The 26710-nt window shown below is 29.3% G+C and overlaps 1 protein-coding gene across 1 annotated transcript in view; it reads right to left on the reverse strand.

Moving 5' to 3' along the window:
- Positions 1–26710, reverse strand: part of LOC100209632 (sideroflexin-1) — a 44827-nt gene that overhangs the window by 10216 nt on the left and 7901 nt on the right. Inside the window, exons 3-7 of the mRNA XM_065793739.1 lie at positions 19633–19731; positions 19373–19448; positions 15046–15131; positions 14843–14903; positions 14702–14768 (exon numbers count right to left, since the gene is read on the reverse strand). Of these exons, the coding sequence (XP_065649811.1) occupies positions 14702–14768; positions 14843–14903; positions 15046–15131; positions 19373–19448; positions 19633–19731 (389 nt within the window). The remainder of the gene's footprint in view (positions 1–14701; positions 14769–14842; positions 14904–15045; positions 15132–19372; positions 19449–19632; positions 19732–26710) is intronic.

Raw genomic sequence — 26710 nt, forward strand, 5'->3', positions numbered from 1 at the left:
AAAGAATGTGAAGCTAATAAACCTATTAGAAAGAATGTGAAGCTAATAAACCTATTAGAAAGAATGTGAAGCTAATAAACCTATTAGAAAGAATGTGAAGCTAATAATAAAGCTAACAAAGGTTTGTATCTGTCTTAAAATTACAGATCATATATGTATCTTTTTTAATACTTGTTAATATTAATGTTAATACTAGCTGATTGGATCCCAAAATAAACGGGTCTTTATAAACTGATTCCATAATGCTATACAAATTTGCATTTGAATTGCATTACAAAATTAATCTTACATATTATTGCTGAACTAATAAGTTCAGCAATAATATATATATAGGCAATTCCATTTTTAACTTACGTTGCACGTGCAACAACTTTATCAAATATTTGCCTATTAAAACTGTAAATTAAACTTTTAGGTATTTTGTATGAAAGTTGTTAGTCTAAAGAATAAAATAAGCTTTCATAAAATGTTGAGAATTCTATACCAATTAAAATATATAAAAATTTATTAGAGGTGATCGGCTAAGGAAAATAAACTTTTTTTTAGAAATAGTTCCACTTCGAAACCTTTGTTGTCGGCCACAAATAAGCCAGTTTTATTTTCAATTCTTTCAATTTTTTTTTATTCAATTAATTTTTTATTAAATTATAAGGGAGTTTTATTTTCAAATAACTCTTTTTTCTAGTTAATAAGATATATAATAATCAGATATATCAAAGATGCTTATTGAATTTTATCAATTTTTTATTAATTCAAAACAATTTTTCACGCATTTGCAAAGTGCGCACAACTTAATGATAACTAATATGCAATAACCTTATGACTGTAACCTGTTATTTATGACTGTATTTATGACCTGTTACTTATGACTGTAAACTGTTATCCATTAATACAAAATAGTGAATTTTTTTTCAATTTAGTTTGTTAAATTTTGTTTAATTATAAAAAAACGTATTAACTTGAAGAAATGGTTAATAAAAGGGAACTAAAATTAAAATGAAAGTTGACATTTTTTTTTTTTTAATATTTAAAAATAATAATATAATATTAAGTATTTAATGAGTTATTATGTTAAGTTATTAATACTTAATGTGATATTAATATATTTAAAATATTAAGTATTTAATAATAAAATATCATATTATTGGTGTTGTTAAACGCACAGTAAAAAAGGAAAAAAAGCAATGTTTTAACATGGTTTCTTTTAAAGTAATTGCAAATTCATTCACTTTAACTAAAATTTCCCATGCTTTTGTAAACGCATGTAAAAACTGTGCTAAAACACAATTACTTTTTTCAGTTGCGTACTTAATTATTAAACTTAAAAGTAACGCTATTGAAGAAAGTATTAGCATGGTTTCTTTTAAAGTCGTTGAAAATGCATTTTAAACTTTATTACCTTATTGTTTTTTTATAATAAATATATTTTTTATGTCATACATAAAAAAACTATCAATCGCATAACTATTTGGAAAAAAAATTGCTGAAGTTATGCATTTGTTTTTAAAAATTTTAAGCGAACGCCAACGTTTGCTTGAGTGAAAGTAAGGAAACATGACATTTGTTTTTCTTTTTTTTTAACAAATATTTGCGTGTTTGTCGATTTGTCGCGCCTTGAGGAGAATAGCAAATAAATTTTTTTTTTTTTAGAATAGAATAGAAAAGATGCTGTACACACTTGAGGTGTGTTGAGTCTTAATTATGTAGAATTAAGACTATGACAGCCGATTAAAATATAGTGTTCAGAAACCAAAATATTTATCAATGCTGTTTTTAAAAAGGATTAAGTTATCTTTATCTATTATCCAATGAGGAAGAGAATTCCAATTGTTTGTAACTCTGCTTGTGAAGAAATGGTAACGAATTCTTGAATTGGTAAATTGTCTGCGTATTGTACAATTGTTACTTTAATTGTAAATTTAATGGAGGGTGGTGAAAATTAACAATATCTTTTGAGATCTTATACATTTGAATCAGATCATCTCTCCTTTTTCTATCATGCAAAATTGGCAGTTCAAGTATCTTTAATCTTTCTTCATATGATTTCCCCCTTAAAGATTTGATTCTTGTAACCCTGTGTTGCACGAATTCAATATTGACAATGTCCTTCTTCCAAAATGGACTCCAAAATGTTGCTCTGTACCCTAAATGAGGACGTACTAACAATTTGTATAGTAACTTTAATGAAAATTCATCTGAATACTCAAAAGAGACTTTGATCATGCCTAATTTTCTGTTTGCTTTGCCTATAGCTGAATTAATATGATATTTCCTCTCTAGATTATTTGAAATGAAAATCCCAAGATCTTTTCCTATTCTTGTTTTTGTTAAAACAGAGTGGCTCAGTTTATATTCATATCTAGAATTCTTTTTACCAATATACATGACTTTACATTTTGATTCATTTATTTTACTAACATGTTAATGTCCTCTTGTAATAATTTATTATCATCATAATAATGATTGATTGAAATAACTTTGGTATTGTCTGCATATAATTTAGTGACATAAATAATCTCTCTACATAGGCAATTAATGAAGATAACAAATAAAAGAGGTCCGAGTACTGAACCTTGTGGTACTCCACTAGCAACCATCTTCCAACTTGAAATACATTCTCCTATCACCACCCTCTGAGTTCGATCTGACAAAAATGATTTACACCAATTTAACAAAGATGACCCAAATCAAAGTCTAAATAATTTTTTCAGTAATTTCCTGTGAGAGACTGAATCAAATGCTTTTTTGAAATCTAAAAACAAAACATCAACTGAAATATCCTCTTCATACGCTTGCGTGGTCAAATCTAATGTTTTTGTTAACAACAAAAGTTATATAGTAAACAGGTTTACTATATAACTTTTGTTGTTAACAAAACCATGTTGCTCTTTAGAAATTAAATTGTTTTTTATGAGAAACACCATCATACAATCTCGAATAACTCACTCCATAATTTTACCAATGATTGATGTTAATGAAACCGGTCTATAATTTGTTGGATCTAGTTTATTACCCTTTTTGAATAACGGAACAACGTTTGCACATGACCATAACTTTGGAATAGCTCCTGTACTAAAAGATTTATGAAGTATTAATGCTAAACAACTCGACAAAAATTCTGAACATTCCCTTAAAACTTTTGGTGAACATTGTCAGGACTTACTGATTTGTACATGTTTAAATTACTCAAATATTTCTGAATAATAGGAATACTAAAATATGGATCAGGACATTTTTTTAAAAGATTGTTGCCTAAAACTTCTTCTGATGAATCATCTTGTATAAAAACAGATGCAAAAAATTCATTAAGTGTGTTTCCTATCTCTTGATTATCAGTAGTTATAATACCATTACGTAGATTTATTGCTTTGATAGAGTCTTTAAATCTTGTTTTGTTATTTGGATATGCATAGACAATTTTAGGATTGTGTTTTGAATTAAGTGCCAAGTTTCTTTCAAAATTGTGAATACTTTTTTTGACAAGTTTTTTTGTATTTTTATTTAATTTTTTATACTTATTGAGTTCTAAAATACTTTTAAAACCTGAATTTCTGTTTCTAAACCAACTTTTTTATTTTTCTTTACACATACTTTTAAGTTCACTTGTCATCCACAGTGAGTTATTTTTGTATTGAAAAAAGTTTTTATCTAAATTCATTGTTGGAATATATTTTTCACACCCTATTTCATATTTTCTAAGCCATTTTTCATAACATTCATTAACACCAAGCCCTTCAAGTTCTTGTACCCAGTTTATGTTATGATAATACAAATTTAGCGCTTATAGTTTCCCTTTTTCCATGAAAATTTGTTCTTCCTTATTGTTTGTTGTGATATTATTAAATTAAACCTATTTTCATATCCAAATATAAATTTCAAAATAAGATGACCATGATCGATGCCACCTAAGGGTGGAAAATGCTCCAGAATATAAACTCTGCTGCTATTATCTATAAACTTTGGCATATATATAATTCTGACATATATAAAATTTGCCGGATGGTCACACACGAGCAGTGAACGCCTGAGGGAAGAAATGAAGTATATTAGAATAAAGGAGAATTATTTTTCAAACAAAGCATATTTTGACAGTTGTCAAGACAAAAATAAAGATTAATAAAGGAATATTTAAAATATAAATAAGGCAGAAAATGCACCTAAACAGTACTAACAATAATATTAAAAAATAAATTGTTATGTAAATACTAATATGAACTAAGATAAACAAAAAATATATCACCAAACAAAAAATAAATAAAACAAAAAATACATTAAAAAATAAAAAGTATGCATACAACAATGAAAGGCCTCAGAATGGAAAAAAAATATGAATGCCAATATGTAAACATAATTTGTGTAGTGATTAAGTAATAAACATCTCCTCAGAGTCGCGTCTATTATTACTGGCATTTCGATCAGGATCAGCACTTATAACTAGTTTATCCCGTCAGACAATCGTCATCGCCACTTATGCTTTACCCCGCGACTTACGCCTATTCCATACTGCAGTAAAAAGGACTTATTACAAATAGCCAAAACCCAACCATACCCAAATTTGTAAAGCACTAATATTTTTTTGATGATATGAAAAGTGTTGATCTACTGCACAATATAAGAAAAAATAATTAAATAAATCACTTACCATACCAATGGTAGAAAAAACTGTGCACAATCAATTAAAATTAAAATAAAAACGCTAGAAACAAAACTAAAACAACTAAAGTGTGCAAACAGAAAATACTTATAAATTTTCCCCTAAGAACATGCAATATGTCAACGATTTAAACCACATAGGTACTTCCAGCACAAATAAACCAAAAACAATCAAATGGCAATATACCCTATTAAAAACCCTTTTAAAATAAAATAAAACATAGTAGAGTCTTCAAAAAACTCTAATGCTGTCATAGATACTTCATTCGAATTTTGTTGACCAATCTAAAGTGTAAGAAAATGAAACAACCCGCGCAACTTAAAATCATAACTAAAAATCAAGTAGTATTTGAAAGTAGAAAAAAACATATATATATATATATCGCCTGCAAAAATGTAAAGATTTAAACATGTAGTGAAGGATATAAGAAACTCATATAAATCATATATTAAAAGATATTGTAATAATATTAACTAAATACTAAAATAAGACCAGATAAATTTAAGCCAAATGAGTGGTTAAAAAAATTATTTTGGGTGATAAAGCAATAATATTAGTCGTGATATAAAAACGATGTACGGAGGGGGAAAAATATTGTTTAGAAGTAAAATCTTCTCTACGGTCCGAATTAAAGGTAAATATTACCTAAATAAGAATGAGTTCAAACAAAGAACAAAAAGCATGCAAACGATGTAAAAAGGCTATATGTGCATAAGGGTGTATAGGTGTAATGTGTAAGTCTGTGCTGTTTATGTCGTTCAGTAGAGTCTTGTGTTGTTAGTAACCAGCGTAAAAGATTTATCCCTTAACTACACCAAGCCAGCCCAGTCAAAACCATGATGGATTAAACACCTATGCATGGATTTATAACTGACTTATGATTAAAAAACTAGCCCATGCGTCTTCCAGAGACAAACAACTCCTTTCGCGGTGACAGTAATTGTGATTTGGAAAGTAGCCGTGCTCGATAAACTCTGCTGCTATTATCAGTTAATATGAGGTTTAAAATGTTAGTATCTATACCAAACTTTACTTGAAAACTAGGATGGATAACACTTTGGTGCAGGTAACAACTCAATAAACATACTTGCTGTTGTGTCGCTCTTATTTATAATTTCACTAAAATTTTGTCATTCCACTTGATGTTTGCATAGTTAAAATCACAACATATTAAAATACCAGAGCATTTGCTATTTTGTTTGAGTACATATGCCTGCTTTAATGATTTTATCATGTCGACACACTTATCAATATTACTAAAGCCTGTCCGGTAAATACAACCACATAAAATTTTCTCTTTGCCAAGTTCAATCAAACACCGTACTTGCTCAATATTTTCATTTATTAGAGATTGTTCATTTTTTTCAAAGGATTTAATATTCTCTTGTATATAAATACATACTCCACCACCACGACTAAATTGACGATCCTTTCTAAACAGATTATAACCCGAAATATTAGTAGTAGACATAACTGTCTAAATAAAAATATTTATATAATTCTTATTTTTATTTATTTATGCATATTTATACGTCAACCAATATAAGAATATATAAAGAAATAAAAAAACAATAATATGAATAAATTTAATTAAACATTAAAAAAAATTAATTGATTTTTTTTTCTAAAGTCTCCTAATATAAAAAGTTTCCATTACAACCTTGTCAAACCAATGCAATGAAATAAGAAATACTTAGAGAGAATTCATTTTGTTAATGAAAAAGCGTCAGAACTGTTGTAAATGTAAGTAGTTTTACAGTTTTTATTTTAGATTTGTGTAAGTAGTTACACAAATCTAAAATAAAAATGTGCTTTAACTAAGCATCGCTTTTCAAAACTTTAAATGTAAAAACGTATCATTTAATGTTCTTTCCCATGTATTATTAAAAAACTTTTTAAACTAAGTATTAGAAAAAACAAAACTTTATCATGTTTTGTTAACTTAACTTACATGAAAATAGCAAAAGTTCTTTCGTTATTTCCTTGAAATATTTATATTTTATAAAGTATAAAATTTGACCACAAACAATTTGAACATGTTAGCTCCATTTTCATGCTAAATTAAGTCCGCTTATGCAAATAAATTCATGAGTAAAACAACATTTTACAATGATACTGATTTATCAGGCAACAGCATAAAAATGACTTAAATAAATAAATTTTAGTACTAAAGGTATATTTTAAACAAACTTTTTTGGTGTCTACATCAATATTCATTTGATGAAAAAAGAGAATAAAATTTGACTACTTTTTTATTTTCCGCTGTGGAATTGCCCATATATATATATATGTATATATATATATATATATATATATATATATATATATATACATATATATATATATATATATATATATATATATATATATATATATATATATATATATATATATATATATATATATATATATATACATATACATATATATATATATATATATATATATATATATATATATATATATATATATATATATTTGGGTGATTCAGATTGTAATAGAAAAAAAAAAATTCACAAAAAGCATTCTCCTCAAGGTTGGCTGTGTTCCTTTATCACCTAGGATCATGTGTACCAAAAATTAGACTAAAGGAAGCAATTTAAGGGGTTACTATGTTTTATAAGATAAATTAACCATTGGTAATGTTTTGTGATTCTCTCAAATTTTGCAAATTTGTCTTTTTATTTTATTTATATATATATATATATATATATATATATATATATATATATATATATATATATATATATATATATATATATATATATATATATTTTTTTTTTTTTTTTTTTAAACATCTTTGGCTGCAAGCAGCCACTAATTAAAGTTGGAAGTTACTGAAAAAGAAAAAATGAAGATTGTAGAGCAAGATAACGATTGACAGACGACTTAAAAGATTGCAAATTATATGAGTCAGGAAAGCAAGATGAAGGAAGCGAATTCCAAAGAGCTGATGTTCGAGGAAAAAAACTAGACGAATAAGCATTTTTGGAGCACTTAGGAACAGTCACAGAAAAAGGATGACACTTAATTGAATGACGAGTAACACGAGAATAAATTATAGTAGATGGCACAAGAGACGCTAGCTCTTTAGAGCAGTGCCCATTATAGTATTTGTAGAAAAGAGAAAGAGAAGCAACTTTACGACGATGTGATAATGGTTGGAGGTTGGCTGCAAGAGCAGGTCCAACTATGTTTACAACGCCTTTTTGCACCTTGTCTAAAAGAGAAAGGGCATCATTAAAGGATCCGCCCCAGATATGGCAACAATATTCCATACAAGGCCGAATTTGAGATTTATAGAGATAGAGAATAGAATCCGAAGTAAGAAAGTGACGAGCTCGATAAAGAGATGCAACCTTAGCAGATGCTAATTTAACAACTGATTTGATATATGGTTTCCAAGAAAGATTGGAAGTAAGAGTTAATCCTAAAAGATGAAGAGTAGGTGACTCATCGAGTACATCACCGTTCAGAAATATAGGAAGATCTTAACGATTAAATAGGAAGTTCAGAAATATAGGAAGATCTTAACGATAACGATTGGCTGAAAAAAGTTGAGTTTTATCTGAATTAAAGTTCACCAGCCACTGTGAGCCCCATGCTGTAGCAGAAGTGAGATCCTTTTCAACCTCAAATGCCCCCTCCAAGCAATCAGAGGGTGTTGGTTTTTTATCATGACAAGAATAAATGGTAGTATCATCAGCAAACAATGCCACCTTAGATGAGAGAATATCTGGAAGATCGTTAATGTAAATTAAAAAGAGTATAGGGTCAAGGATAGAACCTTGAGGAACCCCTGAAGTTACAGAATAAGAAGAAAAGTGCTGTCCATAAAGGATAACTTTTATACTACGATTGGAACGGAAGGATTCAATAATCCTAAAAATGTTGCCGGATACACCATAAGAAGAAAGCTTATGGAGAAGACCAGCATGCCAAACTTTATCAAAAGCTTTTGAAATGTCAAGAGCGATGGCCTTAACCTCTCCACCTTTATCTAATGCACAATAAAACCTATCAGTTATTACTGTTAGCAAATCAGCTGTAGAACAAGAAGATCGAAATCCGTATTGATGGTCGGAAAGTAAGTGATTAGATTCTAGATGAGAAATTAAGTGTTTGTTAATTAAAGATTCAAAAACCTTGCTTATGATAAGAAGAAGACATATGGGACGGTAGTTAGACGAATCCGATCACTCTCCAGAATTTTTGAAGATAGGGATAACAGATGCCGCTTTCCAGCAGGCTGGAAAGCAAGACTCTGATAAGCACTTGTTGAATAGTTTTGAGAGTATAGACGACAGCTCCGGAGAACACTTCTGCAAGTCAATAACAGGTATGTTGTCCGGGCCACAAGCTGTAGAAGAGTCTAGGCAGGAAATCACTTTAGATACAGATGCTGGAGTGATATGAATGTCAAGCAATGGATCAACCTGTTTGTTGGCAATATCAGGTATAAAGCAACTAGTGGAATCAAGAGATGATATTGATGAAAAGTTTTTAGCAAACAATTCAGCTTTGTCTTTGGGTGAGGTGACAAAGTCTGAACCATACAAGAGAGGTGGAATTATAGATTTGCCCTTATTATTGATACTATTAAAGATTCTCCAGAAGTCACGAGAGCCTAATTTTTGAGATGAGATACGAGATTTCATGACCTGAGAATATCGGGTTTTGGCGTTAGACAAAACCTTTTTACAATTGTTTCTAGCAGTAATAAACAGACGTCTGTTTTCTGGAGAATTGTTTTGCTGATAAATATGGAAGTAACGGTTTCAATTTGCAATCGCAGCAGCACAGTGTGAAGAAAACCATGGAGGAGAGTGAGGCTTGACCTGGAATCGTCGAGAGGGAATAAAAGATTCCATGCCAGCCTGAATCCAAGAAGTTATGTAAGAAGCACATTTGTCGACAGAAAGACGAAAGATTTCTACCCAAGGGCCATCACGAAGAAAATCACGGAAAGAATCCCAGTCAGCTTTACTGTAGTTGTAAGAGGTTCGATAATAGGGGGATTCAGGTGATGAAGAAGAATGAGATATTAGTTTTAGAGAGATCAAACTGTGATCAGAAGCACCTAAGGGTGAATGTGGAGAAACTGAGCACTGACTAGGATCAGGAACAAGACATAAGTCAAGTAGTGAAGCTAAATGATTCGGGTTGTCTGGAAAGCGAGTTGGAAAGTTGACTATTTAAGTTAGGGATTGAGAAAGGCAAAAGTTGTGGGCTTTAATGCCTGCAGAGTCACTGACATTAGAGCCAAGCCATTCAGAGTGGTGAGCATTAAAGTCACCGACAACAACTAAATTGAGATGAAGGAGAGCGATAGAACAAAGAGAAAGGCAATAGAGTGAGGTGGTGCTAAACGAAAGCACATAAAAGAATAGTCTGTGGATTCAAACCTAGTTTCACGACAAATGGGTGAACTCTTACGAATGTAAATGCCTAGGCCAAGCATGTGACTATTGGAGTCTTTACGAATTAGAGGAAGATAACCATCAACACTAAGATCACAAGATGAGACAGCCGAACTCAAATTAGTCTCACAAAGAGCAAGTAGGTCTGGTGAACTTTGCAAGAGATAAGACTCAATAGAAGAAAAGTTACTTCGAAGACCACGAATATTAGTGAATGATAGGTTTTGAGAACTTGGTGATAATGGTTTTTTGTGTTTTATAGTTTTTGGTACTTTATTCAATTTTAAATTAGATTGAAGAACTTGACTCAAAGCATAGATAGTTCTCAGAACACTGTTTAATACCCCAAGCAAATGTCTCATTACTACTAATAAACCCTAAGCCATAACAAATAGCTCCAAATGTGGCCTCCGCTATCCAGACCAAAAGTACAAACAGGGACACCATCCATGCGCAACATGGCACTGTTAATACTTTGATATTTTACAGCTGTTGATGGAATCAGCCTCTCTGAGAGATACCACAGAGTTCGGGAAACCTGACTACCAGCCGGCCTCAGAACCATAAAACTGAGTTTTAGAGCTGTACCATCATTAGGAGATAATAGAATGAGTTGCCTAGTCATATATATATATATATATATATATATATATATATATATATATATATATATATATATATATATATATATATATAAATATATATATCATATATATATATATATATCATATATATATATATATCATATATATATATCATATATATATATATATCATATATATATATATATATATATATATATATATATATATATATATATATTTATATATATATCATATATCATATATATATATATATATATACATATATATATATATATATACATATATATATATATATATACATATATATATATTTTTTTCTTGTTTTTTTAAACATCTTCGCTTCCAACATGGCTGCAAGCAGCCACTAATTAAAGTTGGATTGGATTGTAGAGCAAGATAACGATTGACAGACGACTTAAAAGATTGCAAATTATATGAGTCAGGAAAGCAAGATGAAGGAAGCGAATTCCAAAGAGCTGATATTCGAGGAAAAAAACTAGACGAACAAGCGTTTTTGGAGCACTTAGGAACAGTCACAGAAAAAGGATGACATTTAATTGAATGACGAGTAACACGAGAATAAATTATAGTAGATGGCACAAGAGACGCTAGCTCTTTAGAGCATATATATATATATATCATATAGATATATATATATCATATATATATCATATATATTTATATATATATATACATATATATATATATATATATATATATATATATATATATATATATATATATATATATATATATATATATATATAACAATATATTTTGAATAGAAATTAATATGGCAACCACTAGATCTTCTGCTATAGTGTGGCTTGTTGGTAAACCTACACAAACTCTGTCGACTGCCAGACTTCCTTCAAGAGAGGATGTTCTTCGGAGGTTGCTCTTCCATCATATAGAAGAGAAACAAGAAGTGAAAAAAATTATTCTGACAACAATTGAAGCAGCTCTTGTTATATGGGAAATAGGAAGAATTCCAACTCAAAGAATTGACAATGCAAAAAGAAAGTTAAAAAAACTTTATGACGAATATCTGTTGCTGAAAAAACACCTACAATCAAAATTGGACAGCTGTCAAATGAAAGATGGACTTTTCCATGCTGACTTTGAAGAACTTTTTGATATCAACCAAAAATGCATCAGAAGTTATGAAAAACGATGAAGATAAAGCATTTTTACATCAGCAGCAAGAAGATCCATTAAGTTGTAGCATGACAGGAATTGATAGGAATTTAACAGCTAGGGAGGCACAGAAATGAGTCCGAGAAACTAAAATGGAATTGAGACGTCAAAGCAGTAAAGCGGAACTGATGGAAAAAACAGAACTCATTTCTTCTTCATCAGCAGTTGACATTTTGAGTGAAAGTAGCTCAAGTTCCTCGGATGATGATGAATATTAGACTCCTTTTGCTTCCAGCACATTGAGCACAAGTGGTTCAACATAAAGAAGATGAAAGTTCTAACAAATAATGTTGTATCGTCTCTTGATCGTGTTAATATTTCTGATCGCCGTGCACTCTTCGTGGTTGGAACAGTTGCTCAGGCTCTTGGTCACTCTCTAAAAGATTTATCATTTTCGTACAGCACAATCCGCAGAGAAAGGTGATCTGTTCGTGAAGCGCTGAGTACAGATGACAAGGTTGATTTCTCTCCTGATTATCCATTTCTTCTTCATTGGGATGGAAAGCTCTTACTGATATCACTGGTGGTCAAAAAAAGTGGATAGAATTGCCACCTTTGTGACTGGTGGCGGGGTGGAAAAATGGGCGTTCCAAAGATTGATCGAGGTACAGGAGAGCAACAGGCTGATGCTTGCATGAAGGCTCTTAAAGATTGGAAGTTGGAAGAACTTGTTCAGGGACTGGTTTTTCACACTACTTCATCCAACACTGGGTTTAACATTGGTGCCTGCACAATAATAGAGCAGAATCTTGACCATAATCTTATATGGATAGCATGCAGACACCATGTCTTTGAAGTCATGCTTTCCACCATTTTCATGACTGCATTTGGAAGCAGTGGAGGAAAGCAGTGGAATTTTTAACCGTTTCCAAAAGCAATGGCCAGCAATCAACAAGGAGGTGTTCACTATAGGGAATGAAGAATTGTATAACTGTGATTTTTTTCTCAAACTCTGTGAAGAAATGTTAATGTATTATGGTGAAGCAACTAAAGGTCAACAACCCAGGGATGATTACTTAGAACTCTTGAAACTGTGCCTTATTTTTGTTGGAGGATCAACTGCAACATTGGAGTTGAATGTAAAGTTTCGGGCACCAGGTGCAACACACAATGCATGTTGGATGGCAAAAGCTATATATTGTATGAAGATATATTTGTTTCAGGATCAATTTGTTATTACTGCAAAGGATAAGAAAGGAATAGCAGGCATAAGTCTTTTTGTGGCATTTATATACGGACAGTTTTGGAATAAAGCTTTGTTAGCTGAACGAGCACCATTCAATGATGCCAAGCTTCTTCAACGAATTCAAGAATATCCAAATCATACAATTGCAATTAATGCAGCAAAAGCTTTTCATCGCCATCTGTGGTATTTTTCTGAACATCTAATAGGAATGGCTTTCTTTGATTCCCGTGTCGACAACAACACAAAGAGAGACATGGCAAACAACCTGAAACAAAAGCCAAAGCAGAAATCTCTCAAAAGACTTGATGCTGCCACATTCAATTATCACAGTACATTGTCTTCCTTGGTTACACAATGCACCGCAGAACTATTCTAATTTTGAACAATGGCAAAGAAAAAGCTGAATCATTTTTAATGAAAGAATCTTCAGAGTGGGAAATGGATTCAACATATCTTGAAACGAAGCACAAGGTTCATCAAATTAAGGTCATTAACGATTGCGCGGAACGAGGCATAGCACTTATAACATCCTTCAAAAAAAGCGTTACAAAAGATGAAAACCAAAAGCAGTTTCTTCTTCGATTGATTGATCTTCACCGGAAGAAATTTCCAGTTGCATCAAAGTCAACCCTGATGAAGATGACTGTTGAATGATGAAAATGATTGATCTATTATTGCCTAGTGTAATTACATAGTAGTATAGTACTATATTATTGTTTGTTTAACATTAAACATCCACAATCCACCACATAATAATAAGTAATTGATAATAAATAATTAAAAAAATAATTATTTTTTTTACTTTTTTAACCTCATTCCAAAATGTGACAAAACATGGCAACCCCTAAATATCATCCGATTTGATTCAAATTTCGGAAAATAATTACTATTGTCATATAGAACAAGGGCAAGCTTGAGGACAACTAAAGTTTTGAACCTAAAAATTTCGCATCACCCTAATATATATATATATATATATATATATATATATATATATATATATATATATATATATATATATATATATATATATATTAGGGTGATGCGAAATTTTTAGGTTCAAAACTTTAGTTTTCCTCAAGCTTGCCCTTGTTGGCATTAATATGTGCTAAATACATTAATATGTATTTAGCACATATTAATGTTATTATATGCTGAGTTCCATAGTTTTTACTTGAAGTTTTACAACTTTGTAAGCAAATTTATACAAGCTTGAAAATTTTACCTTTGTAGATTACCTAAAGAAAACTGAAAAGGTAAAAAACAATGTCAGTCACAACAAATTAAAATAAAGCTAACAGCTACTATCTACATAAAAAATCTTTTTTTAATGCAAGATCAGACATAAACATTTTAAAAACTTTGTAGTTAATTACTGAAATGTTTTGTTAGATCGAAACAATATCAGTTGAAAAATTTAAGCTGGACAATTATCAACAATTATAGTTACTACAGTTTATCGTTTAGCATGAATACAGTAAAAAAAGTGGCTAACATATGAGTTAGGAATTGATAGTTTCTATACCTAACTGAAGATGCAAGATTGTTAAATCCATCATCACCTAACTGCATGTATCTGATCGTACAGTCAGGTAATGATGGGTTTAAAAAATAAAAATTTAAAACAAACAAAACTTACTCATTCCAGGTAATGCCATAATAATCCTGGAAACAACTGTCATTTGTACAGCATTTTGTGCAGCAATCTGAGAATGAGGAAAATTAAAATTAAAAGTCTTTAGTAACAAACAATTTTATATAAAAACCATACACAACAAACCTTAGACTCTCCTAACCGGTTCCCATTTTCATCAAACACAGGGATACCATGCATTAGTTCTCTAAATTAAATGTACTAATACATTTGAAATTTTTTAAAATTTTAATATATTCTTTAGAGTTGAATTTAATTAAATTTAACTCTCAGGAATATATTAAATTTAAAAAATTTTTAAGTATTATCATAAACAAATAATTTAATACCTTTGCCTCATTAATGGAATGTTCACACAATTTGCAGCAGCAACAGCAGCAAATGGTACAAAACGACCTACAATTGGTGGAAATCTCTAAAAACAGACAACGATTTTTTCACCTGTGGGTTTTCATTTTTATTTTCATTTCATTTTTGTTTATTTTAATATTATTAAAAGTAACTAGTTTTCAATAAAAAATAATTTTTTGTTAAATGGAATAAGAACTTTGAAGTGCAATCAATGTTTTAGTACTCCAGACTCAAAAATAAAATTGAGGTACTGCTTGAACCCCAGCCAATATTAAAGGACGAAGTTTGGAACCGAGAATTTTGTTTAAAAAATGAAATTTTTACAAAATATACTTTTAGGCCTTAACTGGATGTTATTTGAAATTGCAAAAAAATTTAAATTAAAACCATGTTAATTACAGGCTGGATTAAAGCTGAATTAAAACCATGTTAATTACATGCTTAATTAATGGTTTTAATTAAGCTTGTAATTAACATGGTTTTAATTCAGCTTTAATCCAGCCTGTAATTAACATGGTTTTAATTTAGTTTTTGTTAATTACAAGCTTAATTATAATTGTGAAAATTACATGGTGGATTAAAGCTAAATTAAAACCATGTTAATTACAACCTAAATTAAAACCGTGTTAATTACAAGCTGGACTAAAGCTAAATTAAAACCATATTAATCACAAGCTAAATTAAAGCCATGTTAATTTCAGGCTGGATTAAAGTTAAATTAAAACCATGTTAATTACAGATTGGATTAAGTCATTGGTAAGCAGCATTTAACTAATTCTAGAAATATTTATTTATGAAAAGACTTGATTAGATTTTTAGATTTATTAGGTGATTAGAATTTTCAAAATTTAATAAATTATTGGTACAGATTTACTAAATATGTCAAAGCTTAAACAACTATGATGCAATTTAAATCATTTACAATTATTTTCTAAATTTTTCCTTTTTTAATTCTGATGCAATTATTTTAACATTAGTTTTGCATCAATAAAGTTTTCATGTTATTAGTTAGTAGTTTAATCTCAATTTGAATATTAGAAAAAGTTCTGCATCAGATTTTGGTTGAAATTAATCTTTAAATACGTTTCAGTTTCATAAATCGACGTAAAAACTAAAAACGAAATAGTGCGCCTATTACATTAAAATGTTTGTAAAAAGAATTGCTTTAATGTTTTATTCAACTTCATATTCAATAATTATTTTCCTAATAATTCTTCTAATTTAAATTAACCTTCAATTTCTTAACATACTTTACAATAAAATTTTTGTAACCTTCATGAAGTTAAATCCCAAAGCACTTATTAACTAATAACTTCATATGCAAAATTTGTCACATTTGTGCTGAGAAAAAGATATTTTACCAATAGAAAACAGGAAAGAACAAACACTTCATCATATGGTTTTTGAGCAAGGCTGATATGGCCAATATTATAACAAAGTAAACTTGAGACTATTAATTGGTCTTTAAATAAAAAGCTGTAAATATGGTCAATCTTTACATAATGTGAGTAGTTATGTAAATATAGTTACATCATGTTATTAGCTTGTAGTTTAATCTCAATTTGAATTTTAGAAAAAGGTCTGCATCAAATTTATAGTATTGAAAATTATAAAATTTTTAATACCATAAACAGTAATAAAAATTTTGTAATAAACACATTTTTTATTAACTTATTAAAGCATTTTCGATAAAGTTTATGAAATTGGTGAATTTTACTTTTTACTTTTTAATTACAGATTTGCAAAATAATAGCTAAAGCTTCTTTTTTTGCTGTTGGTTAAATAATAAATTATTTCCAGGTTTGTTATTCCTTATAAACTATAATAATTAAATTAAGAGATTAATTCAGAGGTAACAGACAACTTCAAACAAGAAGTCTCTAACAACTTCAATCAAGAGGTATCTGACAACTTCAAACAAAGAAGCCGCTTACAAATTCAATCAAGATCTGACAACACATATTTGTATCTAGCAATAATAAAAACTCTTTATTATAAAATTTTGCCATGGAAAGTATATACAAATTTTTAGAAATTGTTCATTTAACAATTTCTCTTGTTTTTATTAAACTATTTTCAAATATAAAATTTACAATAGTGATACAATTTTTATATCTATATTTATTATAGATATTATATATACTATAATAGTCTAAATGACACATACTTATAGTCTGCTTTTCTGGTCATACTGTTACTTCATTTCTACCAAATTCCTAGTCATACTGCTCTCAACTTATCAGCAAAGCAACCTTGTCACCATTTTTTAGATTTATATAGTTAAAAACATTTTAAAATGTTGTGACCATTTCAGCTACTACTATAAAAGGGTATGGTCCCTCAAACCACTACATTCAACACTATAGTTTTAGAAGAAGTATGTAAAAAAAAAAATTCCAATTCATGCGTTTGTTACAATAAAATAATTGTGTAAACACAAATTTTTTCTAGAGTAAAAAAGTTCTATAACGAAAGTAAACTCAGAAGTTCAAAATAAAGTTTTAATGCGGTAGTGGTGTAGTGGTAAAGGCTTCATAGGCGAGAGGTTCCAAGTTCGATCCCCACCACGTCCCTGGTAGTACCGCGCTCAACTTGTTTCTCCACGCAGCGACCTTGTTCATCAAGGTTCGTGTTTCGGAGTTATAGAGTTGAGAGAGGATTATAACCACTATTAAGTAGCCTCCTCATCTGTAGTGGCCTTCTTGGCCTTGAGGAGGTGAATAAAAAAAAAAAAAAAAAAAAAAAAAAAAAAGAAAACAAACTGTTATACTAAATTAAAAATTAAACTAAATATTAAAACTTAAAAGAAAAACTAGAAGCCTAACAAAACAGTTAAAAGAACAATGAGAATTTACTTTTTGTTTGTTTATGTAACACAATGGTCGCAAAAAGTGACCAACGGAGCTGTCCAGTTACGTAGACCTGGGAGATGTGAAAATAAAAACAGATTGTAGATGGTGTCATTAAATAAAAAATAAAAATCATAATAAAGTATACAATGTGTGGCAAGACTTTAGTGAAGTAGAAAAACAAAGAATAGACAAGAAGGGGGCGTAGGGAAAAACTAACGCTCTAGTCACTCTGTGTGTAGAACATATGCAACAAAGAACAAATATTTGATAAACTGATTTTAGAGACTGTTGATGTCTACAGGTGTGATGGTGTAGTGCATTAGTATGTACCGTTTGGTCGTCTTGTATGGTCTTGTTATGTTTTCGTTCACTTTCGAATCGGGGGAATAGACAGCTAAACACACTCACTCCTTGTGCTTATGGGCTAGCACATCAGAGCCAGACATAAGACCTACAGAATAGATTTCAATTGATTGAATGCAGACATTAGTCACCGTAGGCCACAAGCCATCGCTCTCAGCCAAAAGAGCTACTGCCCCATACTGGTATGGAATGATGTGCTATGGAGTATTTACATACTGGTATGGAATGATGTGCTATGAAGTCATTAGGTTATTGAGTACCATAACCACATCCAGCAGAATAGTCTAATGTCCATTTTGTCGTTGTGTTGTACATTGAAAAAAGCGACACAATGGTCGCAAAATGTGAACAACGGAGATGTCCAGTTACGTAGACCTGGGAGATGTGAAAATAGAAGTAGATTGTAGATGATGTCATTGGGTGAGAATAATAAAAGACTATTTTCTAGGAGGAATAAAATTTTAGGATAGGTTGAACAATAACTCATGCTCTAGTCATCCTAAACAAATAAAAACAACGGTCTATGAGTAAAGTCAATATAGATCTGCTGGTTTATTAACGGCAACCATGGCTAAAATTATAGCACCATACAAAAACAATAAAATAAGTAGATAACAAAATATTAGGTAAAATGATAAAAAATGATAGTAGGGGCAATATAAAAAGAAAAAAAATGCTAATAAATGTAAATGTATACTATAAATAAATAAATAATAATATAATAAAGAAAGTAAACTCAGAAGTTCAAAATAAAGAAAGCAAACTGTTTTACTAAATTAAATATTAAAGTAAATATTAGAACTTAAAAAACCTAGAAACAAAGCAGTTAAAAGAACAATGAAAATGTACTTTTTGATCAAAGAGAGATATACAACACAAATATAAAGCAAATAACACAAAGTTTTTTTTGCTTGACTACCAAAACTGTGCTCAATAAAATAAAATATTATCTAGTAGAGATACAGACTACACATTAAATATTCTAGAACTGAAGTAAAAAAGGTTATAAATATAAAAATCAAATGACTTGTTTTAACAGAAAGCAAATGAGAAAAATAACATAAGTATAACAAAGTGACCTTTTATATACCTTAACCATCATCTTAAGTCCAAGTCCTACACCTAGTGCTGCACCAGTGGCTGAAACATAGGCTTGCATAAGCATACTAAAAAATAAAACACATTCTACACACCTAACATTAAAAAAAATCTATACAAATATAAAAATAATTAGAAAAAATTTTATTTAATAAAAAGAAAATAACAAAAATATAGAAATATCAAGTCTCACACTAAAAAACAAGGCTATATAATGTACTTTAAAAAATTAAAAGAAAAAATTTTATGCACCTTGTAGAGATTGGTGCATCCCCACTTCTGTTTGTGTAGTTTACAACTGCGTTAAATGATTGATTCAACCACTGCCAAAAGATAACTGCTGGAGTAGTTCTAAATAAGTAGTTTCAAATTATGACTAGTGTTGTTTTGACTAAATTTTAACATTCAAATATAGAAAAAATATTTAAAAGAGTTACTCAACCTATTTTTTTTAACATATAAAATTATTTCTCATTACAAAAACATTACTTATTAGTTACCCATTTCTAACACAACTAAATTTACTAATGCACCATCAAAAAAATATCTTTTTAACTCTACGTTTTTGTGTTTAAACTTACATCAGTTTTAATGGTTTTAGTTTTATATTTATATATTATAGGGTTCCGACCAGATAAAAAAATTTGAAAATCCAGGATTTTCCAGGACAAATTTGGTAATTTTCCATGACATTTGCATCATTTTTCCAGGACTTTTCTAGGAATTACAATAAAAAAGTTATAAATTCCAGGACTTTATTTCTTTAAAGATAGCTCAAAAAATGTCAAAACTTTAACCACATAATTAGATAAATATTTAATTAATTACATAATTAGATAAATGTGAATTAAAAAATTATTGGAAAAAAACTTGTCAAAACCTCTTCTTTCTGGACTTAAAATGTTCTATAATAAAAAGTTAGTTAAATTACACGGAACATGCATGTCTTGTAAGCCCATCAACAGCTAGCCGGGCTTGCTTGTGCATGATGGCAGGGAAGATGATGTGCTGAGGTAGTTATGGTGATAGCTGATCGAATTTTGCTTTAAAGCAGTGGAACAATATGAGTTGATGTTGCTCTCAATTTTGTATTCTTGGATGAGGTCGCAGCATAAACAACTATCAAGTAGTGAGGTGAGTTCAAGTTTTAGTGTAGGCTTGTTCATTGAGTATACGTGTGGCAAAATATTGTATTTGTTGATGTGCATAACCTTGCATTTCTTGACATTGAGCTCCATTAACCAGGTTCAAGTCCAGACTACGATGCTATCCATATCAGCTTGCAGATGAGCTTTGTCTTCAGCAGTTTTGACAACAATTGTTTTGTTTTTAGTGGAGCAGAATTTTAGTATTGTAAAAGTGCATTAAATACTACATAATTATAATACAAAGTTATAATGAAATTAGTAAAAAAAAGAAATTTTTCTTTTTCAAAACAGATATGCAGTGCAGAGATTTCCTTTAATCCTTGGTGTGAGATGGTGTAAGAAAAATGCATATTACTATATAATACACATGCCTTAATGTTATAGTTATATTAACCTGTAATATAACTATAACATTAAGACAGTATTGTCGAGTTCACAAAGTTGTTTATAAAAGAAAAGCATTACTGTTGTAATTAAGGTGAAAAAACCAATAATTGCATAATAAACTGCAATGTTATTTTATTAAAAAAAAAAAAAATTTGAAAAGAGCACCAATTAAAATGCAAATGTTTTCAATTAGATTAGACTAACTGATTGGGTTCTTGAATAAAAAATTAGTTTCTTTTAAAAATGCATTATGAAAAAAAATCCATTATGAAAAAAATTTTTTAAAAATCCATTATGAAAAAAATCCATTATGAAAAAAAATTTTTAAAAATCCATTATGAAAAAAAAAATTGATAATATTCTGTCATAAATCTTTTTTTTAGTCAATATCTTTCCATAAAAGTTTTTTTTAAAATTCAGTTTATAATATTAAACATTTAAAAAAATACATTTGAAAAATTAAAACATTTTTTTAAAATGTTATAACCAGGCTTGTGGAGCCGAGCCAGAGCCGAAGCCATGGAGCCAGAGTCAGAGCCACAAAAATCGATCGGCTCTCATAATTTTTTTAATGAATGTTTTTTTTTAATGTAGACAAATTTTATTCATTGTTTAACTAACTTTTTGAATAAATTATGAATTATTATTTCTATTTCTTTTTAAAATATTTTTCTAACAGTTTTAGTCTTGCCAAAACATAATAAAAATGAACATTGTAACAATTTTGTACTCAACAAAATACTATCCTTTAATAGCATTTCTTAATATGATTTATTACGAAAAAAAAAAACAATAAAGTATATATTATTACATATATTTCTTTATATTAAATTTTTATATTGATATTATGCTGTTAAATATTTGATGTGCAGTTTAATGATCAAAGGTTATTCATATCTTAAAAATTATACAACCCAGTGGGCACAAGACATACAAAAGACATCTTTTAAACATGTTTGGAGCGTTTTTTAACATCTTTAGAACATTTTTGACATCTTTTGAACATTCAAAAGACGTCTTTTTTAGGTACCGTGTCTACTGGGTAGAATTAAAACTAAGAATATTTACCCATGACATTTTTCTTTTTTAATGCAATGTGTGGTAGTAGAGTAATGATACATTAACCTTGTAATCATGAAAATTGGTTAAAAATGAATTGCTGCAATTGGTTTGAATTTGGGTTGGCATATGTGATCAAAAAATTATTCCAAAATTTGCAATTTTTATTTATAAAGTTTAGGAGCCGAGCTGGGAAATTAAGTTTGGGAGTCGAAGCTGGACATTTCTTAGGAGCCAGAGCCGAGCTGTAAAAAAAACTTTTAACTCCACAAACCTGGTTATAACTGTACCAATTGCACACAAACACACTCTGTAGACTTGTCTCTAATTCTAATATAAATCTATTACACACTAAATTATTGCATTACAATTTTTATTTTATGTAATTAATTATATATTTTATATATTAATTTTAATGAATTATATAAATTTGTCTCACTTAGAGCAAAATGTAATACACAATTAAATTTTGTGCTAAAAAAATTGTAAAAATATAAACACTTTTATTGTGGAATCTTTAACTGTTGTAATAATTCTTAAACTTCCTGCATTCTATTACAGTAAGAAAATATGAAATATTGTTTTAAATTTATAATATTTCTTATATTTCTATTTTTTATGAACAGCAAAAACTTGTATAGCTCTTTGTCAAATTTTAATCAAATAAGTAATATTGTTAATAAATAAATGAACAGCTAGTGTGAAAACCCAAAACAAAATGCTTGTCGAAAAAAAAATTTCATAGCATGATAAACAACGCTTGTTATGTATACATTTTTGTAACATTAACCTAACAAGCATAACAACTATAAATTCATATTTTGTATTTAATAAGCAATTTTTTTAATGAATAAACAGATAGCTCACGGAAAAACCAAAAGCTGTCCTAAAAAGCTGTTAAGAAGAGCAGCTCGTATCATCTTTAGTATATATATTAGGGCAGACCAAAAGACAAAAATTTTGAAAATTGCCCATGTCTGCAAAAAAACATAATCCTTTACTCATAAGAATACAAACTATATAAAAAATTGAAATTTTTTTTTTTGAATACTGCCAAATTTGATTCAATTATTTTTATTTTTTGCCTAAAATAAGTCAAAATAAGGATTTTAACTTATTTTAGGCTAACATTTACAGATTTTGAATTTCTGAATCTCAAATGAAAATTAATTTTTACAAATAATCTATCCTGCCCATTCATCTAGTTTCAACTTTTGAGTGCTGCAAACTAGACAATGTCTTATCCTGAACGATTCTGGTTTAACATAATACTTCTTATTTGGAGAATGAATATGAAAAATATTCATTGATTGTTTGAGTAAGCAAATGTTTTTTTTCAAACTGTTTTCCTATTCATTCATTTCAAAACTAATTTTTTATTCACTGTTGTGTAAGAGATGCTATTGTTAAAATAGTTTAAATCTATATTACTGATGTATATGACTAATATAAACCACTACCAATGTGGTAGTGGTATGGTGAAAGAGGGCTAGCCTTGTAAGAGAAAATTCCGAGTTCCAACCCATCATGTCCCTGGTTGTACTGCACTCAACTTGTTTTTCCAGGCAGCAATTTTTTTTGTCAAGATTTGTGTTTCGAAGTTAAAGAGTTGTGAGACAGTTATAATCACAATTTAAAATTAAAAAAATTAAAAAAAAAAGAAGTCTCCTTGACTGTAGTGACCTCTTCGGCCTTGGAAAGGCAAAATCATTAAAAAATTCATATATTTTAAACTATTAGAATGTAAAACATGTTGATTTTTAAAACAAATGCAAAAATTAAATAATTATTGGAAAAATAAAATTTAATTACAAATTTATTTAATTTAATCCATAAAAACTTTGTGTTTTACCTTTTTGCCTTATGTATTACTTTTAGCAGCGCTCAAAAAGGAAAAAAAATGTAACATTGGTTTTCAGTATTTTCAAAATACCATTTTTTATTGCTATTTTTATATCCAGTGAGAACTGGATGTAAATTTAAAAGTAATTTTTAAAAATAATGATTGCATAAGAATTAAATCTTAAAAAGTATAAAAAGAAAATTACCACCTCCACCCCACCCCAACTAAATGACCATTCCCCCAATCTGCACTAACTTGATAGTATCTCCACCTATCCCCAGAATTACAATAACCCAATGAATGAATTTTTATAATTGAGTCTACTTAGGCGAGAGTAGATGTTGTAAAAATTAATCTGTTAAAAAAATTAGCATAATGTTTAGCCTCGCTCAGCATTTTAAACATGTTTTTTGAAAAAATAAACTGCATTGGGAAGTCATTGCAAAACAAATTTCTTTATGCTTCGATGCATTATTTTTATTATTACCTCAATATACATATAATAATATTATATAATAATATTATATAGTAATATGCATTATTCTTATTATTAACTTAATATAATCTTTTAAGTAGTCTTATTGTAAAATATTGTGTTTAATCTAAGTTGGTGGTGTTTATATAAAATATAAATATCATATGCCTATTAAAAAAATGCGTATTGGCGACATGCATACTAAGCGTTTGTTTGTTTACATGAGGAATAACAGAAATATGCAATTATTAGTGAGTATTAAACCGAACAAATTCAAAAACCGAACAGATGTAATGACAGTTTTTTGTTATGATTTTATTCAATAAATCCAAATTAAAAATAAAATTCGCTAGAACTTAGAGATAAGCTACATAAACACTTTCATAACAAAAATGCTTTTTATAATATAAGGAACAATATTTTATGCAGCCATTAGTAAAACTGATCCTTTGAAAAATTTATGTGGTACTGTGGCCTGCCCAACTGCAATTCTGCAATGCTTTCCTTGGAAGTAAAAGATTATTCAAGTTTGTGCACATAGAGCAGTGCATCATGCTCTATGTGTTTTTATCATGTTTTTACAGATAAGTTCAACAAAAAAATCACTGAAATTTTATTTGCTTGTTTATTTGCATAAAGCTCCTAAACTTCAAATACCAGCAAACAAAGTCAAAAGCTTTTTGGTTACAAAGGAATTTACATTTGACAAAATCCAGACCTTTATAACTTTATGTAAACTGTAAGAGTGTTCTTCAAAAGACTGCTCAATGTTCTTAAAGAACAAACCAGTAATAAATTAGCAAAAATCACTTATCTAACTTTTTCTTTTCCACTGATAGTTTCTCCTTTTGTAAATATTTTTTTCTTTTATGATGGTATAGCCTCCTTAAAATATTTTTTGTGTTTTAAATTGTTTGTTGTTGACAAACCTTTTTTTTAATTCACCCTTGATGAGGCTGATATGTTGTTTATCAATATTATTTTGTAAGAAAACAATAACATTTTTTGATAAGCATTTTCTGCTCATAGGGCAATCAATCAAATTAATTGATAAAAACAAATAATTTTTAAATTTTATTTGTAATTTCAGATGTAATTACCAATCAAATTGACCATGCCCTCTCTTTTTACCCCTTAGCCAATATTTTTGTTATAGGTGACTTTAATGCTCATCACACTGAATAGCTTGGTTCTAACGCCACTGACCCTGCTGGTTCTAAAGCCTATAACTTCTGCATTTTTCAATCTCTTATTAAGATTAACCTTAATCATTTAACTTCACTCCTTGATTTATGTCTTGTCTATAAATGCGCCTCCTACGTACATCCTGGATTCAGGCAGGACTGGAAGCTCTTATTCCTTCTCATCAGTTCCAATTCAAGCCTCACTCTAGTCCATGGTTTTCAATTTCTTGTGCAGCTGCTATATCTAATTGTAATCATTTTTTTGATCTTTTTTATAAGAACAACTCTCTTGAGAACAAACAGCAATTTATTATTGCAAGAAATTGATTAAAAAAGTGTTGTCTGAAGCTAAACTCCATTATTCTCAGTTCACTATGCCTTGCATTTTATCTCAGAAGTTAGGCTCTAGAGATTTTTGGAAAGTCTTCAACAGCGTCCTTAACAAGGGTAGGTCTAACATTCCATCTTTCATTCACGGAACTGATCTTATTACCTCTCTCAAGGATAAGACTGAACTATTTGCAAAGAACTTTTCTCCTAATTCGACTCTTGAATCTTATGGTCATTCTCTTCCTTCCATTTCAATTAAACAGGTTAACTCATTATTAAACATTCAAATCACTTCAGCTTCAGTTTCTAAAGTCATATTTCAATTAAACTCTTCTAAGGCCTGTAGTCCAGACAACATTCCTATCATAGTCTTACAAAATTGCTCTCCATAACTCTCTTTAATTCTCTCTAAACTATTTAATAAGTGCTTGACTGAGTCTTGTTTTCCTGCCTGCTGGAAATTAGCATTTGTTGTTCCAATTTTCAAACTCCGGAGAACATTCTGAACCCTCCAATTATTGTCCAATCAGCTTCTTTCTATTTTTAGCAAGGTCTTTGAGTCTTCAATCAACAAATTTCTCACATCCCATCTTGAACCAAATAACTTACTGTCAGACAATCAATACAGTTTTTGATCCTCTTGCTCTATGGCTGACATGCTAACTGCTGTGACTAAAAGATTTTATCGTGCATTAGATGGAGGCAGAGAGGCTAAGGCTATTGCTCTTGATATACCTAAGGCTTTCAACAAAGTTTAGCATGCTGGTCTTCTCCATAAGCTTGTTTCAGATAATGTATTTGGGAAAGTTTTTTCCCAGATACACTATCTGAAACAACTAGACTATTAAATCATTTCTTTCTAACAGCTTTATTAAACTCATCCTCGAAGGCCAATACTCTTCTT

This window comes from Hydra vulgaris, chromosome 03 (genome assembly GCF_038396675.1).
Source record: "Hydra vulgaris chromosome 03, alternate assembly HydraT2T_AEP".
Taxonomy (NCBI): Eukaryota; Metazoa; Cnidaria; class Hydrozoa; order Anthoathecata; family Hydridae; genus Hydra; species Hydra vulgaris.